This window comes from Archocentrus centrarchus, chromosome 16 (assembly GCF_007364275.1).
Source record: "Archocentrus centrarchus isolate MPI-CPG fArcCen1 chromosome 16, fArcCen1, whole genome shotgun sequence".
Classification (NCBI taxonomy): domain Eukaryota; kingdom Metazoa; phylum Chordata; class Actinopteri; order Cichliformes; family Cichlidae; genus Archocentrus; species Archocentrus centrarchus.
Genome location: NC_044361.1, coordinates 32,545,262 through 32,564,314, shown reverse-complemented (window position 1 = coordinate 32,564,314; position 19,053 = coordinate 32,545,262). Strand labels below are relative to the sequence as shown.

General features: G+C 39.9%; 1 protein-coding gene and 1 long non-coding RNA gene across 2 annotated transcripts in view; both read left to right on the top strand.

Moving 5' to 3' along the window:
* On the top strand, positions 1–1,084 carry LOC115794650 (uncharacterized). The gene is made up of 3 exons (XR_004021187.1): positions 1–266; positions 552–595; positions 986–1,084. It is a non-coding gene; the product is annotated as an uncharacterized LOC115794650 (long non-coding RNA).
* Positions 1,085–1,182: 98 nt separating this feature from the next.
* The window catches only part of LOC115794225 (uncharacterized), a 38,156-nt gene continuing 20,285 nt past the window's right edge, over positions 1,183–19,053 (top strand). The window contains exons 1-14 of the mRNA XM_030749602.1: positions 1,183–1,277; positions 1,563–1,606; positions 2,186–2,468; positions 2,976–3,019; positions 3,596–3,872; positions 5,216–5,259; positions 5,379–5,661; positions 6,215–6,264; positions 6,366–6,439; positions 6,571–6,785; positions 6,899–7,152; positions 8,458–8,586; positions 9,172–9,313; positions 9,448–9,477. Of these exons, the coding sequence (XP_030605462.1) occupies positions 1,205–1,277; positions 1,563–1,606; positions 2,186–2,468; positions 2,976–3,019; positions 3,596–3,872; positions 5,216–5,259; positions 5,379–5,661; positions 6,215–6,264; positions 6,366–6,439; positions 6,571–6,785; positions 6,899–7,152; positions 8,458–8,586; positions 9,172–9,313; positions 9,448–9,477 (1,942 nt within the window). The 5' untranslated portion in view covers positions 1,183–1,204. The remainder of the gene's footprint in view (positions 1,278–1,562; positions 1,607–2,185; positions 2,469–2,975; positions 3,020–3,595; positions 3,873–5,215; positions 5,260–5,378; positions 5,662–6,214; positions 6,265–6,365; positions 6,440–6,570; positions 6,786–6,898; positions 7,153–8,457; positions 8,587–9,171; positions 9,314–9,447; positions 9,478–19,053) is intronic.

Genomic DNA, 19,053 nt, shown 5'->3' with positions numbered 1-19,053 from the left:
GACGACCTGTATGAGGTAGATTATTAAAAAGTCTTTGCAGTGATTTCTCTGTGATTGTGTAACTATGGCCTCCTCCTGCCTTCAGTCAGCACAGCTGAGACTGAAATATTAAAGCTTTTTATTGTCAGGACTCAGTGTTACACTCAGGATGAGCTCACATAAAGGACACACACAGTGTGTGTATTATGTAGTTACAGTTTGGATTCAATGTGTTGCAGCTGCAGGAACATCAGCTGAAGGATTTGATGTGGAGGACACAGAGAGAGGTCAGTGCCCTGAAAATCAATACATTTAAACAATAAAGTCATTGATATTAACATAAAAACATGAACAAAATTATTGAGTGAAACAGAACTGGATCATTTCCTCAGAGTTTGATAGTTTTCCATTGATGGCAAATGTGACTTTATGTTGACAAGTGTAATGTTATTAATTGAGGTTACAAAGATAATTAGGATTAAATAAAGTGTCAGTTATTAAAAAGGGTCTGATTATTAATGCTGAAGTTAAATCAGTCATGAATGAAGCTTTTAATATTTCTTTTCTCTCAGAGAAACACTCTGAGGATGAACGTTGGCCTGCACTGATCCACCAAGTGAGTAACGTCACATCTGTCTGACTTCAAATGATGCAGCTTTCACTGAACAAATGCACGTTAGAAATCTACAATAGAAAACAGATAAAAACTCATTTGATTTGATTTTCAGTGTAAAAGTAGAAATGTCAGAGCTTCAGGCTGTCCAGTGAGGTCGGTCTTCAGCAGATCAAAAAGTCCTGAACTTGTTAACAGAAGCAGAATAATCAATAATCAGGTGTTTGTGATCATTCTGACAAATATGACCAATGACATCATTACCTGATGTGATGGCTGATGGAATTGAAACACATGTACATTTCTAAAGTGTTGATGAATGTAAACAGAAAACCTGAAACCAACTGAGGAATTACACATTTATCTCATGAAGATTTTCTTTGAATTTTGCAGGTAGAAACGATGGAGTCTGTTATTGAGCTGCTTTTGGAAACTCTGGCTGCTCTGAATGACCAGGAGCTCAGAGAGTTCAAGCAGGTCAGGGAAAAAACGCTTGTTCTCAGCTGCGACTATGACTCATATGTCACAGGGATACTGCACATGATGGCAGACCTGCAGGACACAGTGTTTGTAATGGTGCAGACTTGCGGCCAATAGTCAGTGGAGAAGACCATGGAGCGTTTAAAGGAGATGAAGAGGACTGATCTGGCTCAGAGGCTGTCAGACTGCAGCTCACTGCCTAGAAGTAAGACAACAAAAACAAAACTCATTAAAATCATAAAACTGTTTTTATGACACGTCTCAGAAGCTTCTCAGTAACGTCTTCTTCTTTTATATTATAAATAATAATATTTGTAATACTTTGGGAGAAGGAGAGAAAGTGACTCCTTCATACTGTTTATTATTGCTGAGGAGGTTTAAGTGTCATTTTGCATATTTTACATTTTTACAAAGTCATATTTCCTGAATAATTGTCAGTCAGTTGTTAAATGTGTTTGTCATGAGTCACTTTTCCCACTGTTGTCCTCAGAGAAACACTCTGTGGATGATCGACGCTCTGCACTGATCCACACAGTGAGTCATGTCACATCTCTGATTCAGTACAAGACAGCAGATGCAGGCTGAAAGTCAGAGTACTGAAGTATCATCTGCTCTCATTTCCATCATTTTCTCATGATTTATGCTGGATGTTTGTGAGAAACTGAAGCTTCCTTCAGTTTGAGTCCTTCAGCAGTAATTAGATCCAACACTAATGTCAGGATGTCTTTACCACTGAGGATGAGCTGAGGAAATGTCAGCATGTACATTTGTCCTGACTGTTCTCTTCAACAGGACAGAGAAATCTGAAAAGATCAACCACTCTAAGATTAAAGATTCAACTTTATTGTGCTTAAAATATTTGATAAAGACTTAAAGATCATCTGAAACCTGAAATCATGGAAATAGTGTTGAGTGATATTTTTCAGTTTTTAGCTGCACAGTATGTGAGAAGAACTGCAGCCTGTAAATAAACACGATTCAAAATCATAAAGAGGATCACTGGTTTGTGCTTTCTTCACAGTTCTGATAAACATGCTGTAATCAATATAACAGCCCATGTTTGGCTAAATATATGAATAAACTTCTGACCCATGAATGTACTGACTGTTCCAGGTGGCAACAATGGCAGCTGTTAAACATCTGCTTTTAGGAACTCTGAATGATTTGAGCAACGAGGAGTTCAAGAAATTTCAGAGGTTCCTACAGATGATTTTTCCTCAGAAGAATCTATCATATTCCTTATTGAGGTTGGAATCATCAGACAGAGCAGAGTTTGTGGATCTGATGGTGGATGAACTTGGTCAGCGGTCTGTGGAGGTGACCAGGAAGGTTTTCTTGTACATGAAGAGGACTGATCTGATACAGAAGTTATCAGAGGGCAGCTCAGGATCCAGAGGTAAGACCAACAAAGCTGCATGAGTGTAAACTCTGTGTCATCAACAATGTAAAATCTCTGAAATCTGAGATCAATAACTGATCTGATTTATTGATTTCATCAGATGACCAATAAATCCTGATTACTGTTGCAGGTTTTTATGTTGGTGGTGGCATAGTGGTGCAGTGGTTAGCACTGTCACCTCACAGCATGAAGGTTCTGTGTTTGAGCCTCCTGGTTGGCTGGAACCTTTCTGTGTGGAGTTTGCATGTTCTCCCTGTGCCTGCATGCTTTTCCTCAGAGTGCTCTGGTTTCCAGTCCAAAGACATGCTGGTTGGGTTTATTGGTGGTTATCAGTTAGCTGTAGGTGTCAATGATTCTGTCTCTCTTTGTTTATTACCCATGATGGACAGGTGTATGGTCTCTCTCCCTGTTACCAAATTGGGTTGTGTCATTTTGCTGTGTGTCTTCTTAAAGTTGATGAGATTTGAATCCTCTGAGTTCATTTGAAATGTCTTTTCTCCTCAGAGAAACTCTCTGTGGATGAAGATGAAGCTGCACTGTTGAAGAGAGTGAGTGTGACTTTACACAACTCAGCTTCATTCAGTAGATTCAGGTTGTAAATCCTCCTCATCTTGAACATTAAACATGATGAAACAGACAAACCATCTTTAAACTGGATGGTTCTCACAGTGTTAATGTGGAGCTCTGCAGCAATAATGTTATCCACTACTGATGACAGAATGAATGATCTACTGCTGAAGATGAATCAGGAAATGTCATGTTAGATATTTGTTTGTCTTTAAAATAAAAAGTTTATGAGTATTTATTAGTATAGTTCATTCACTCGTTCTACTTTTTTCATGTTTTACAATAAAAACAAACTTTCTGTCAGAGAAATAAGAAATTTTTGTGTTTTGTTACCAAAACCAAGACACATCTTCAAGCATTATATCATCAGTACCACAGATATTACCAGCTGTGTTTGAGTGATCCTTCTGAAAAATATAAATATTAATGAAGATATGTTTTCATTAATATTTGCAACGTCTCCTACAGTGACTCTGAGAAAATTCAAAGAAAGAAATCTTTAAATCTCCAAACAGAGAAATTCCACAGTTGATTAACAAATCCTTTGGATCCTTCAGGAAGAAGAGCTGGAAGCTGTGAGACAGATTCTCTTTGAAACACTGAAGGATTTGAGATTTGAGGATCTCAACAAATTCAGGCTGTTTCTGAAGTTCACGTGCTTCAAGATGGGCCTGCCACAAATACAGACACATAGAAACACGGCAGAAGAACTAGTGAATCAGATGGTGGATGAACTTGGTCATCAGTCTGTGGAGGTGATCATGGAGGTTTTAACAGACTTGAAGAGAACTGATCTGGTGCAGAGGCTGTCAGAGAGCAGCTCAGGACTCAAAGGTAAGAGCAGAAAAATCCTGTTTCACAGTTGTGTGTCACTCAGAAATGTTTCATAAATGCATTTTTATAATTTACAATAAACATGTTCAGATGACTTTTAATCAATGACAAACATCAAAATCAGTGGTCAATGCAACAGCACTACAAAAATAACTTTGCAGAAATCATCAGAACTGAATCCAACCTCTGTGTTTTCATGATGTCACTGCTGAGAAGATTATAATTCATCTTTAAACACGTACACAAACAAGTTTCAACATAAATGTAATCAGATTACAGTCAGACTGCCTGCAGCTGCTTTTAAAAGTCATTTTTCCATCAGTGCGCTCGATTACAACAAATGATTGATGGTTGATCAGTGTGTTATGAGTCTGAAACATCTTTATACAGATGAGTCTTATTTACACAATGATTGCAGTCAATTATCCAGACACTCAAACACACAGAGGAATAAAGGAGGAAAGGAACAGAGGAGGGAAGTAAAAACACAGAAACTACAGGAGGAACTAACCTTAAAAATGAAACTGGAAGTAAAAAATAAACTCACACATGTAAACAGTCAGAATGCAGAGTGGAAATGCAGGAAACACAGAAAAGAGGAAAAACCACCAGAAGCACGAAGATACAAACTATTGATCCAAAACAAGGATCACAACAGTGAGCGTGACGAGAACCGGCTTCACTTGATGAAGTGTTAAAGCTGCTCAGAATCAAAAACTGATGTTTTTGAAGCGTTTGGGGCAATATTTAGACAATAAAGTAGATCATACAAATTCAGCCTTTCCTGCCAGTTTTTCAGGTTTTAGTACTGAAACTTCTCTTCCTGATCTTCTTAAGTTTTTGTCCTTTACTAAGAAAACTGGAGGGATGAATTTAGCAGAATTTGATGGTTGTTCTGTGTGTAGTTCATAAGTGTAGAGCAGCTGGTGGAGTGACGTGCTGTGACGAGCTATAGAAGAATCCACAGCAAACACCGGGCTCAGGTGGACTGAAGTGTTCACACTGCTGAGACTCCTCCGGTCCCACTCGCCTTCCTGAGACCTCAGCAAACTAAAAATAAGGAGCAGTCCTCATGAAGTGTTTCTGATTGTGAAGCTGATCTCAGGGCTTTAATATTGGGTACATGCTGAGACGGACTCTGAGTCTGATGTTTGAAGCATCTCCATCTCAGACTCTCTTCTGATTGTCAGCAAAGTTTCTTCCACTTTATGTCCTGAGTGTCTGATCACAGATGGATTCAAGATTTCATTTGCTTCACTCGCTATTTTGTAGCAAAGAAAAACATTATTTAGTTCACACATCGAGGCAGTCTGTCATTATTTATTGTTTTCTTTCTTCCTCAGAGAAACACTCTGTGGATGAACATCTGTCTGTACAGATGCAGACAGTAAGTAACAATAATAATGAATTCATTAATAATCCTGATTAAATTGGATTAATCTGTCATCTACAAATAAAGTTATTACCAAATCACATCACTTTTTTGTCTGCTTTGAATTTTGTCAGGCATTAACCATCCAATCAGACAGAGAGAAGCTTTTGGGAATGTTGGATGATTTCAGACAGAACGAGCTGGAAAATTTCAAGGGGTTCCTGGGGAGCAGCGACGCTATGATGGGGCTGTGTATCCCAAAGGGCCGACTGGAGGAGGTCCCCACCTATAACCTGGTGGATCTGATGCTGCAGACGTACACAGAAAAGTCTGTGGAGGTGACCAAGAACATCTTTAAGAAGATTAACAGGAATGATCTGGTGCAGAGGCTGTCAGAGAGCAGCTCAGGACTCAAAGGTACTTTCCATGAAAAAGAAATAAATGTGGTCTGCAGAGCGTGGTCTGTTAGATTTTATGGTTACGGCTTCCATGAAATTCAGTCAGACATTGATGGTCCCCAGAGGATGAATCCCAGTGACTTTAGTTAGTCTGGACTTTTCCTCTGGTACCACCAGCAGGTTGACATTTTCATTTCCAGTAAAATATTTCAGACTGTTGGCTGATTGTCATGACCTTTGGTGCTCAGAGGATTTACCAACAATGAGTTTGGTGGGTCTCTGAGTTTTGAGGCAGCTCATATCCACAGCTGATTTTGTCCAGTACTGCAGTTTTTCACTGTAGTCTGTAGAAGTGATCAAAAACAAGTTATCTGACTTTTTGTTTTTTTCATTAATTTTGTTTTTCTTCAACTTAGACTTCTCTCAGCTGCACGTCCTGCTGAACATGTTCTCATGTTTGAGCAGCACTGCACAGCACAAAGTGATCAAGCAGCAAAACATGTGGACAGTTAGAGCATGATTTTATATGTCAGCATAACATCATTGATTTGCATGATCTGTGTCTCAACAAGGACGAGAAACTGGAGGAAGTTCAGAGTCTGAGGATTGTGGAAGTGTGATGGTAATCCCTCACGCTCATCCTAAAGTTTATTTGTTTTTATTTATGTGATTTTACAAAAATAAAGTTGTGTACATATTTCCTAAAGTGAGTGCCCTCTGCAGCAGGACTCCAGTGACTGGACTAAACTTGAACCTGAGGTGAACGGTACAGATGCAGACGAGGCTCCAACTTACAGGTAAATTAACTTCCTGAATCCTGCAGCACAGCAAATTCAATGTTTCTGTTGGCATCAAATAAATTCAGCACAGCTATTCATATTCACTCTGTTGTCTCCCTTCATGAACATATATTTGATTCCCATGTTAGCCTTCAGTCTGAAGAAGGACACTTTGAATGCAGTGTCTCTGGCTTGCGCTGGGTCTGTAAGGAAAAGGCCAGCTTTCAGTACCAGTTTGGTTCTTGGGAGGGACACATGGAGAGGATGGAAAGCAGAGGATACATGCCTGCAGGTCCCCTGATGGACGTCACAGTCACTGCTGGGAAGTTAAATGAAGTTCACCTGCCACACTGGATCTGCACAGGTAAGAGGACATGAAGGAAATCATTTCAGATGTTTCAAATTTGTGACAGTGAGTGCACAAACTGTTAGAATCTGTTCATCTCACTCAGTGTGTGTTGTTGTGTTCTCATGCAGATGACATCCCTGACATACTGGACAAGTTTGCAGTCCTTCACATAGATGACTGTGGAGATGTTGTGGAGAAAGTGTCTGAGGTCACACCATCACATGTCAAGATAATGGAGCCAAATTTCTCTCTAATAGGAGCTCTGATAAGTTTCTTCTTTCCTCCAAAAATCAACTGTTTTATGCTGATGTACTATAAACCCAACACATCATTCCTCAAACTCCACCTTTATCCAATGCGACAGGATCCTGCTCTGGAACAGGTAACTGAGTATCTCAGTGTGGTAACACTTTTTAATAACCACATTAGTAAGATATAAGTAAACACTCAGTTCATTTATAAACCCATCCATCCATCCATTCGCTTCCGCTTATCCTGTTCAGGGTCGCGGGGGGGCTGGAGCCTATCTCAGCTGTCATAGTGCGAGAGGCAGGGTACACCCTGAACAGGTCGCCAGCCTGTCACAGGGCCAACACAGAAAGACGAACAACCTTTCACACTCTCATTCACACTCTCATTCACACCTATGGGCAATTTAGAGTAGCCAATTAACCTAACCCCAGTAAATGCATGTCTTTGGAATGTGGGAGGAAACCGGAGTACCCAGATGAAACCCACGCAAGCACGGGGAGAACATGCAAACTCCACACAGAGAGAGGGAGAGGCCTGGGCCAAGGTGGAATCGAACCCAGGCCTTCCAGATGGTATTCTAACTGTGAGGCAGCAGTTCTAACCACTGCGCCACCGTGCTGCACATTTATAAACCATGAATGTTATTTTAGTGGACATTAGTGTGTAATTTATAAACAGTTATAAATGCTTTATTCTTCATTAATAAGCTCATATTTTAATATTTTTAATGACAGCATTTAAATACTTTTTAAATTATGGATTAAAAATTTCTACACAAAATATTACATGAAATTCAAACAAGTTATTTATGAGCTGTTAATGGTTCATGTATCAGTTAGAAGGTCTAATTAAATGATTACTTATACATGATGATTAAGATATGCACTTATTAGTGAGTGCGTTAACAGAGGTTTTATAAATGCTTGTTAATTATTGTAACTCATGGTTAATTCAGGCAGTTACTAGTTATTAATTTAGTCTTCTGTGTGAGCTCATCTACAGTGAGGACCATCTGTGCTTTATGAAGCATTTATAAATGAGACTGAAAGGTCAGCAGGACCTCGAGACTCCAAAAAGTCTCAGATATCTTTACAACAGAGAACAGAAGCAGACAAAGCGCAAAGTGATGCAAACATACAAATATTTATTGCAACATGTGAACATGACTCACTTCAGGTTTACAGAATACTGAAATATAATCAAGACTAGAGTCTGAGTTTGTAGGAGAGAGAGAGAGACATTGAGCAGCTGGAGACGCAGAGTTACCTTCAACTTCAATATATTGACATTATATTCAAAAACATCTTTCAATTAAAAAAACATGAATAAGATTATTATGAAAAAATGTGAGTATTTCACAGAGCTTCACAAACAAGTGTAAACACCATAAAAAAAATCACATTAAACTGATAAACTTGCCTTTTTTGTTAAACAGAGAATAAACAAGGATGAGACCTCAGATGGATACAAAAGGCTCAAAAAGCCACACCCAGACAGATACCTGCAAACTGAACATGCTTTCAGCCTCAGAGCCGACATGGAAACAGCAGAAATCCAACCAGAGGTAAAGTTTGTAACATTTGTGCTGGATGAAACCTTCCTGCTGACAAGATTTAAGCCCTCACTGTAGGCTTAGATGCACCTGTACTCTGAAACATACATGTGCAGTCATGTCTGAAGGCTGGTTAAGGACACATGCTGCTGTTTTGATCACAGACATGACCACTTGATCCTGATCAGATAGCAAACAAGGACTCCATGAATTTGATGCATTCCAAGTTTGCTCATTAGCATAGACTGTATATAGAAGATGGCCATAGGCTCTGAGGGAGCTGTACTATGGAAGTTCATCACAGCCGGCTGTAAATGCTAAATGGACTAGTTCTTATATGCTTCAGGCTCTGCTCGCTCACACAAAAAGACGTGTTTGAAGCTTTATTTCAGTTTTCTTCTGCACAAAACTGAGTGAATGAGTGCTGCTGCTGCAGAGACAGTATCAGAGAGAGTGAACAGGTGACACAGAAAAATCCAGGATAAAAAACAATGACAAATATATGTGAAGAGAGCAGAGCTGCTCCTCCACTATATGTGTATATATGTGGGTTATTTTACACATTTATTTATGTATTTTTATGAATTTGTTCCACAGGAGTTAACCTTCAGATATAACAGCCTGAACTTCTATGAAGTGTACATTAAGGATCCAGAGGAAGAACTCAACCTTACCCTCGTAGACTCAAATGATGGTGAACCAGAGCATGAACCAGTTTGGAAGTGCAAAATTCATACAAGTCAGTGGTTATTAAACAGTATAGACAACATTGTCATTATATGAAATATAATTGTGTGTCTAAATTAAACTGTTTGTGGTGAATGTAGCACAAAACACACAGTATATCATATTTATATTTTCTTTTGATTCCAGATGATTATTCAGCATCTGGCCGTGTTGAAGGTAAGAAATTACACTTAATGAGTACAAAGAGGAACTTTGTGTTTCATTCATATTATAACCTCACACATGCTGCAGTTTGATTAAAGTGGAGCAGAGCTGAGTCGAATAGTTTTCATTGGATTGTTGTCGTCCTTTGGTGGGACTGCTGGAATATTATCAGCATTAATCTGCATGTCTGGGATGATTCATATTATGCAGTTTTGTGCATTTTGTGCTTTTGGACAAAATGCACAATTTTGCCTCTGTCAATTTTGCCTCTGAACACCACCACAGTGGATTTTAACAATCCAGCCAAACTATCAAGGTGTGACTGAAGTGCAGAGCATCAGCTGTTTGGGAATTACAGCCATTTTAATATATAGTCCCATATTTTAAAATACAATTGAGTGACAGGCAGTTTGATGGCCAGGTGAGGTCTGCTCCCTCGTTATTTCACCACAGACAAACAGATGAAATATCTGGAGTTGATTCTGACTGTTGAACTTGTATCTGGTCGCTGTTTGCTGGAGCTTGTTCTTAGTGAAGGAGGTGATCGTTAGGCTGAACAACCAAAACAAACTCTGCTTTAATCTTCCCCAGTTTAACTGTTCAGAATTTATATCATTCAGTCTTTACTGATAGATGATGGCTCTCTTACAGCCAGAGCAGATGTTTCAAACAGAGTTCAGTGATAGAGACACATTTAACTGAACAAAAGCAAAAAAGTCTGTAATGAATGTAAATTTTGATCAGCTTTTAGGAGCTGTTTACATGTTGGCTTGATAAATTTGAAATATTTCAGTATTATTTTGGAAGGATGATCCAGTTTGAATAAGGAATACAGATCATACTGGACAAAATACACCAACACTAACTGATCCAAATCAGATCCGGACAGGATGAGGTGGGAAATGACAAGTGACTGGATCTGAGTCTTTGACCCTGATCTGTTGTGGGTTTGTCCCGCCGTGCAAGCGGACTCTGATCTGGACACAGTTTGCTGATCCTTTTATGCTTCCTTCAAGCAGATCTTGTTCTGAGCTGACGCACTGATTTTCAGTGGAAAACACGTCAAAGTTTAGATACTGAATATTTAAAATATTGTTTTTGATTCATGAAATAACTGAATCTCAGTCTGTGAACGAGCTTCAACATGCATTGGGGAAAAATATTTGATACACTGCCGATTTTGCAAGTTTCCCCACCTACAAAGAATGGAGAGATCTGTAATTTTTTCGTAGGTACACTTCAACTGTGAGACACAGAATCTACAAAAAGATCCAGAAAATTGCATTGTATGATTTATAAGTAATTAATTTGCATTTTATTACATGAATTAAATATTTGATACAATAGATAAACAGAACCTAATATTTGGTACACAAACCTTTGTTTGCAGTTCCACAGGTTAGACCTTTCCTGTAATTCTTGACCAAGTTTGCACACACTACAGCAGGGATTTTAGCTCACTCCTCCATACAGATCTTCTCCACATCTATCAGGTTTTGGGGCTGTCTCTGGGCAGCATTGAGTTTCAGCTCCATCCAAAGATTTTCTATTGGGTTCAGGTCCAGAGACTGGCTAGGCCACTCCAGGACCTTAAAATGGACCTTAAAACTCCTTAGTTGCTCTGGCTGTGTGTTTCAGGCTGTTGTCAGGCTGGGAGACCCAGCCATGACCCATCTTCAGTGCTCTTCCCGAGGGAAGGAGGTTGTTGGTCAAAATCTCGTGATACATGACCCCATCCATCCTCCTTCAATACGATGCAGTCGTCCTGTTCCCTTTGCAGAAAAGCACCCCAAAGCATGATGTTTCCACCCCCATGCTTCATAGTTGTGAAGGGGTTCTTGGAGTTGTACTCATCCTTCTTCTTCTTCCAAACACAGTGAGTGGAGTTGATACCAAAAAGCTCCATTTTGGTCTCATCTGACCACATGACCTTCTCCCATGCCTCCTCTGGATTATCCAGATGGTCACTGGAGAACTTCAAACAGACCTGGACATTTGCTGACATGAGCAGGGGGACCTTGTGTACCCTGCAGGATTTTAATCCATAGTGTGTTGCTAACAATCATCTTTGAGACTGTGGTCCCAGCTCTCCTCAGGTCATTGACCAGGTCCCCCCTGGTCAATGACCAGGGTAGTTCTGGGCTGATTCCTTACCTTTCTCAGAATCATCCTTACCTCATGAGGTGAGATCTTGCATGGAGTCCCAGACCGAAGAAGATTGGCAGTCATCTTGTGTTTCTTTCATTTCCTAATAATTGCATCAACAGTTGTTGCCTCCTCACCAAGTGCCATGTCTCGCAGGTAGGACTCAGACGCAGGACACAAAAATCCAGCAGAATAGAGTTTATCCCAAGATGTGCTCAAAAACACAAAACACAATGAACTGCGGGCAGTCTGTGGCCGCTTTATGCTTCAAGGTTCTCGTGGCGTCTCACACTCAGGTTTTTCAATAAAGCCACCAACCAGCATATGCAAATCTAGTGACAGTGTTGACTGTACTTTTAAAATCCAACAGGGACATGCCCTATATTGCCAAAAGTATTCACTCACCCATTCAAATTATTTAATTCAAGTGTTCCAATCACTTCTAACTGCTAGTATAAGTCATTACAGACCTCCAAAATTCATGTGGCCTTCAGATTAGTTCAAGAACAGAGCTTCATGGAATGGGTTTCTATGGCCAAGTAGCTCCATCCAAGTCTTACATCGCCAAGCACAATGCAAAGTGTCTGGTTCGGTGGTGTAAAGCATGCCAACACTGGACTCTATGGTAGTGAAGACGTGTTGTCTGGAGTGATGAATTACACTTCTCTATCTGGCAATCTGATGGACGAGACTGGATTTGGCAGTTTCCAGGACAGTACTTGTCTGACTGCATTTTGCCAAGTGTAAAGTTTGGTGGAGGGGTGATGATGGGTGGGGTTGTTTTTCAGGAGTTGGGCTCAGACCCTTAGTTCCCTGCTTTCAGCATACCAAGACATTTTTGACATTGTGAGCCAGGCCTTCATGTCCAACATCAGTGTCTGACCTTAGAGATGTGCTTTAGGAGAAATGGTCAAAAATTCCCATAAACACACTCCCTATGGATTAAGAATGGGATGTCACTCATGTTCAGCTGTGTGTGAAGGCAGATTAGTGAATACTTTTCTATACAGCAACAATAAACTTTATCATTGTCAGAAAGAGTTTTAGGTTGTGAGGTAGAAACTCTTCAATATCAGAGTGAGAGCTCCAATAATCAGATGATCCTCTACATGCAGGACTTAGAGAAGGTGGGGAGGAAGAACTCCTTTCAACAGGAAGAGACCTTTGGCAGGACCAGATGCAGGGAGGTGCAGCCATCTGACTGGGTTGGGGTTGAGAGGAAGGAGAAGAGATAAAAGCAGCATAGAGATACCAAGTCACAGGTTGAAATAAAGTAGATTATCTTTAAAACTAAAAAAAATAAAAACCAAGAAATTAGTCTCTCTAATGTTTAATGAATTTCAGTGAGTTATATTTGGAAATAAGTAAAAAAGAGAATGTAAGATATTAATGGTTTTAGTTTTTGATTATAAACAAATCAGATCAATCACTTGTTTTTCCTCAGAAAACCACTTTGTGGATAAACACAGAGTGGAGCTGATCCAGAGAGTGAGCAACGTTGGACCGATTCTGGATGAACTCCTAAAAGAAAAAGTTATCCAACAAGAAAGTTATGACAGAATCAGAGCTCTGCCAACCTCTCAGGAGAAGATCAGGGAGCTCTACAATGGTCCCCTGAAAGCTGGTGGTTCCTCCAAAGATGTTTTCTATAAAATCCTTCAGACACATGAGAGACGGCTTGTTAATGACCTCTGCTGAAAGAAATTTGTGGTGAAATCCATTTTGTTCTAAATGTAAACTCATATTTGTCCATCAATTTCATTATGAATCTTAAACACTGAGTCAGTGGGTGGATTTATTACACCAGTTACAGTTTGGACGCGGTGATGCCATAAAGGCTGAATACAAATATTTATTCTGTTGTTAATAATTAAAGGTACTGGGTTGCAGAGCATGTGAACATATGTCCTAAAAAATAGTAAATAAATAATTGACTTGTTGTTGTTGAATTATCCACCATTATGAGAAAAGAACACAGAGCATTTGTTTCTGATGATATTGTCAGGCCAAACCGTAGTCTCATATTGCCACCTACTGAGATAAAAATGATGTGATCATTACAATGTCCTTGTTTAGATCTCTAGCTGAAATCAGAGCATCTTCAAGTGAAAATATCATCTATGTTTGTATGAAATAAAAACATAAATTAATTTGCATAAATGTGATCACAAGGTTTTTTTTTACTAGTGCTCTGCAATGTATTGAGTCTCTGCAAAGCAAAGATTCTGAAAATTTTAGGCAACCAAGGATTTGTAGAGTGCACAAACTATCTGAATTTCTAGCTGTGTCTAGATGTGATCATAATAAAAAGGCTGTCATGAACCTACTGGGTTGCTTTCACAGCTTGCTTCATGAATATGAGTCTAGACAGATCTGCTGATGTGATCCACAGTTTGTCACCCCCAACAGCCTTGAATGCCCATCCAGGTCAGCCACAATACATTAAATCTGCTGAACAGATTTCTCACTTTCTGTCCATTTGTGTGACATTTGAGAATTGCATCATGCTTTGGAATAAGTCGAAGAACCCTGTACAGACACAGAAACGTTGGGAGCTGAGCTATTAAGATAAACAGATCTGTCATATTAAGAACTGAATAGCCTTTTGACAGATATCCAACAGAATACTCCAAATGGAGGGGAAACGCATGTTTTTGGATGTCTGAGATCTCGTGGCTTAAGAGTTCAGCACTGGAGGGTCAGACAAAGCCTACATGAAGTGGATCCTTTTGGGTGCTCATTTAATCATTGCCAAGCGATACTGTGATGGATCTGTAGCGTTAAAGCCCCCAACTACTGGTGGGAAGTTGTCTAGTTTGAAAGAAATGGTCAAAGTAACAAAACGCTATAAAAAAGACTCCAATACAACCAAAGGTCCATCAATCAAGACATTACTTTAGAGAATATGTATGATCAGCAAAATTTTTTCAAATGAAAAGAAAAAATATTGTCTTGTTCAAATATGTTAAATAATGTTTTTGCCTTTATACTATATTCATTTACGTGTCTTCTAACATATACACTGCTGGGTGGTTTAATCTGTTATAGTACATCATAACTTTTAACATCCTCATGTTCGTATCATCACTGTCCTGTCAGAACCATAGAAAACCACTGAGCCACTCTCAAGGAACACTCTAAAAAGAAAGTTTTAGATTTCACAGTTTCCTAACACAAAATTACTTCCATCACAAGCTGTGAGAATTTCCTCAGCTTATTAAAAACAGTCATTGAGTTTAACAAAATCAATAATAGACTGCTCAAAAAAATAAAGGGAACACTCAAATAACATCCTAGATCTGAATGAATGAAATACTACACACTACAGGCTGATCCAACTTTGATGTAATGTCCTTAAAACAAGTCAAAATGAGGCTCAGTATTGTGTGTGGCCTCCACGTGCCTGTATGACCTCCCTACAACGAATGGGCATGGTCTTGATGAGGTGGCGGATGGTCTCCTGAGGGATCTCCTCCCAGACCTGGACTAAAGCATCCACCAACTCCTAGACAGTCTGTGGTGCAACGTGATGTTGGTGGATGGAGCGAGACATGATGTCCCAGATGTGCTCAATTGGATTCAGGTCTGGGGAATGGGAGGGCCAGTCCATAGCTTTAATGCCTTCATCTTGCAGGAACTTCTGACACACTCCAGCCACATGAGGTCTAGCATTGTCCTGCATTAGGAGGAACCCAGGGCCAACCGCACCAGCATATGGTCTCACAAGGGGTCTGAGGAACTCATCTCAGTACCTAATGGCAGTCATGCTACCTCTGGCGAGCACATGGAGGGCTGTGCAGCCCTCCAAAGAAATGCCAGCCCACACCATTACTGACCAACTGCCAAACCGGTCATGCTGAAGGATGTTGCAGGCAGCAGATCGCTCTCCACGGCGTCTCCAGACTCTGTCAAGTCTGTCACCTGTGCTCAGTGTGAACCTGCTTTCATATGTGAAGAGCACAGGGTGCCAGTGGTGAATTTGCCAATCCTGGTGTTCTCTGGCAAATGCCAAGCGTCCTGCACGGTGTTGGGCTGTGAGCACAACCCCCATCTGTGGACGTCGGGCCCTCATACCATCCTCATGGAGTCAGTTTCTAATCGTTTGTGCAGACACATGCACATTTGTGGCCTGCTGGAGGTCATTTGCAGGGCTCTGGCAGTGCTCCTCCTGTTCCTCCTTGCACAAAGGTGGAGGTAGCGGTCCTGCTGCTGGGTTTTTGCCCTCCTACGGCCTCCTCCACGTCTCCTGGTGTACTGGCCTGTCTCCTAGTACTGCCTCCAGCCTCTGGACACTACGCTGACAGGCACAGCAAACCTTCTTGCTACAGCTCGCACTGATGTGCCATCCTGGATGAGCTGCACTACCTGAGCCACTTGTGTGGGTTGTAGAGTCCGTGTCATGCTACCACGAGTGTGAAAGCACCACCAACATTCAAAAGTGACCAAAACATAAGCCAGAAAGCATAGGTACTGAGAAGTGGTCTGTGGTCCCCACCAGCAGAACCACTCCTTTATTGAGTGTGTCTTGCTAATTGCCAATAATTTCCACCTGTTGTCTATTTCATTTGCACAACAGCATGTGAAATTGATTGTCAATCAGTGTTGCTTCCAAAGTGGACAGTTTGATTTCACATAAGTTTGATTTACTTGGAGTTATATTGTGTTGTTTAAGTGTTCTCTTTATTTTTTTGAGCAGTGTATTTTAATGACTTCAAAAGACAAGAATTGCACAAGTTTTGCACAATGAAAATGTCATGAGACGCTGTGGCAGGTAAGGCAGAGGACCCCAATGCAGGACACACAAGGCAAAAAGCTTAATTTAAAATTTTAACTTTATTAGCAGGAATTGAACAAGCAAGGGCTGGTCAGGAGCCAGCAGCACAAACTACAACTTGTTGACATGACCAAAAGCATAAACGTGAATCCAGAACAGGAAGCACACAGGAGGAAACAGATGACAGGGAGGAAACTCAGGGCTTAAATACAAAAGGGATGATGAGGGGAGTGGCGACAGCTGGGAACACAGGTGAACACAATGATACTAATGATACAAAGGAAGTAAAACAGAGCAAACACATGAGGAACAGAAGACCGTCAAACTAAAACAGGAAGCAAGAGGAAAAAAGCAAGACACGGACTTGACACAACATAACAGGAGACACTGTGAAACAAGTAATCAAACATAACCAATAGCAAAACCAGGAAAGGGAAAAAAACAAAGGAAGCTCTAAAGGAAAACACAATTAAAAAAACTAAGTAGAAACAAAAAGTCAGTGGACCCAGGATCATGACAGAAAACTCCCTTTCAACAGGAAGAAACAGCAGAGCCAGGCTCAGGGAGGGGCAGCCATCTGCCATGACCAGTTGGAGTGAGGGGAGAGAGACAGGACAAAAGACATGCTGTGGAAGAGAGACAGAGATTAATGATAACTAATGATTAAATACAGAGTGGAGTATAAACAGAATGAAAAGAGGTGAATGATAAAGAAACACTCAGTGCATCATGGGAACCCCCCAGCAGCCTAGGCCTATAGCAGCATAACTAAGGGAGGGTTCAGGGTCATCTGATCCAGCCCTAACTATATCAAAAAGGAAAGTTTCAAACCTAATCTTAAAAATAGAGAGGGTGTCTGTCTCCTGAATCCAAGCTGGGAAGAGGGGCCTGAAAGCTGAAGGCTCTGCCTCCCTTTTTGCTCTTAAGTATCCGAGGAACCACAAGTAAGCCAGCAGTCTGAGAGTGAAGTGCTCTGTTGGGGTGATATGGGACTATGAGGTCTTTGAGATAAGATGGGGCCAATACACATATTAAACAAATATGTAGGACTGCTTTTACACATTTGCGCAATATTTCTAAAATTAGAAACATCCTTTCTCAGAGCTAATTCATGCATTTATTACTTCTAGGCTGGACTATTGTAATTATCAAGCTGTCCTAAAAGCTCCCTGAAAAGCCTTCAGCTGATCCAAAATGCTGCAGCTAGAGTACTGACAGGGACTAGAAAGAGAGAGCAGATTTCTCCCATATTGGCTTCTCTTCATTGGCTCCCTGTTAAATCTAGAATAGAATTTAAAATCCTTCTTATTGCCTTTTTCCTGAAAAGTGCTGTACAAAAACATTTGTACTTTATCAATAAAATATTCCGTTGAAAGCACCAAAGAACAACAACAGTGTCTGATAACTGTTTACTGTCAGAGGCTCATTCAGTTTTTTAATCGATTATAAATACTCCTGATGTTTTTATGAGGGTTGAAGCTTTTGATAGAATGAAGTGGCCTAAAAACAGCATATGAAGCAGGTACAATGAAGACCACTGAGCAGGACGATCACTGTGAGTTTTTAGTTGTTTAGTTCAGTCTTTATTATCCCATTAAAAATTAAAGTGAAATACTACCTAAACTCTGTAAATAACTGTAGGACTGATAAATAGTTAAACAAATTACTGAAAATAAATGTAAAACAATAGAAGCAATCGATAAGTAGTCAAAAACATTGAAAATGTAAGTCAGGGACCGGCCTGCTTTATTTGTACCTGACTGATGACTTTATTCCTTAACTTGTACATATAAAAAGTTTATGGGTTAATTAGCACTGAAGACTTGTTATCTGGTTCTCTGGTATTGACACTAAACAGTGAAATTTAAGTAATTTAACCCGCAGCCTTGCTGGAGTTTTGGTTGCATAAAGCTGTTCAGCGTTGGCTCAGTCAGCTACATTTTAATCCAGTGGGCCGAGGAATATGAATAAGTCACTAAGAACGGTCTGATTGTTTAACCCACCTTATATTTTCCTTAAGAGATAAAATATAAAACTTGCTAATGTTACACATTTATTATCTTGTGTTAAGTATTCAGATGTAACTTCACAGGGACAAAATCAAGTGACAATAACTGAAGATATGAAAATGTAACAAAATCTACTTTTGCACCTGTGATATGAGACATCTTTCATTTCAGAATCATTTAATGTGTGAGAAACAGGTCACCTCTGCAACTGTGATCCCATAATAAGATTTTAACAAGTGAAATTAAAATGATTTATCTTTAAAATTTTACATAATTTACAAGTCCTGAGTAAATCCTGTGGAGCCAAAACAGTGCCACTAAAAAACGAACCCAAAAAATGAACTTAAACTAAAAAATTAAACATCCTGTTTTTTACACACACACAAAAGTTTCATTGAAAAATAACATACAAACTTTTAAAATCACAGCTTTAAGAAAAAATATTAACACTAGCTGCTTTTTTCATTGACTTTTTTTTTTTACTCTGCTTTAACTTTTTTCGCTTACACTTTTTCTTTTCGCTTTCAATCCTCTGTCACTCTTTTGGCGTGGAGGGGAGTGGGTAAGAGGCGGGGCTAGAGGGTCCGTAAACCAGATGTAATTTTTCATATAATTTGCAGCCCGCTCGGCTGGTCAGGAAGAGGCTGGGAAACTGTAGGC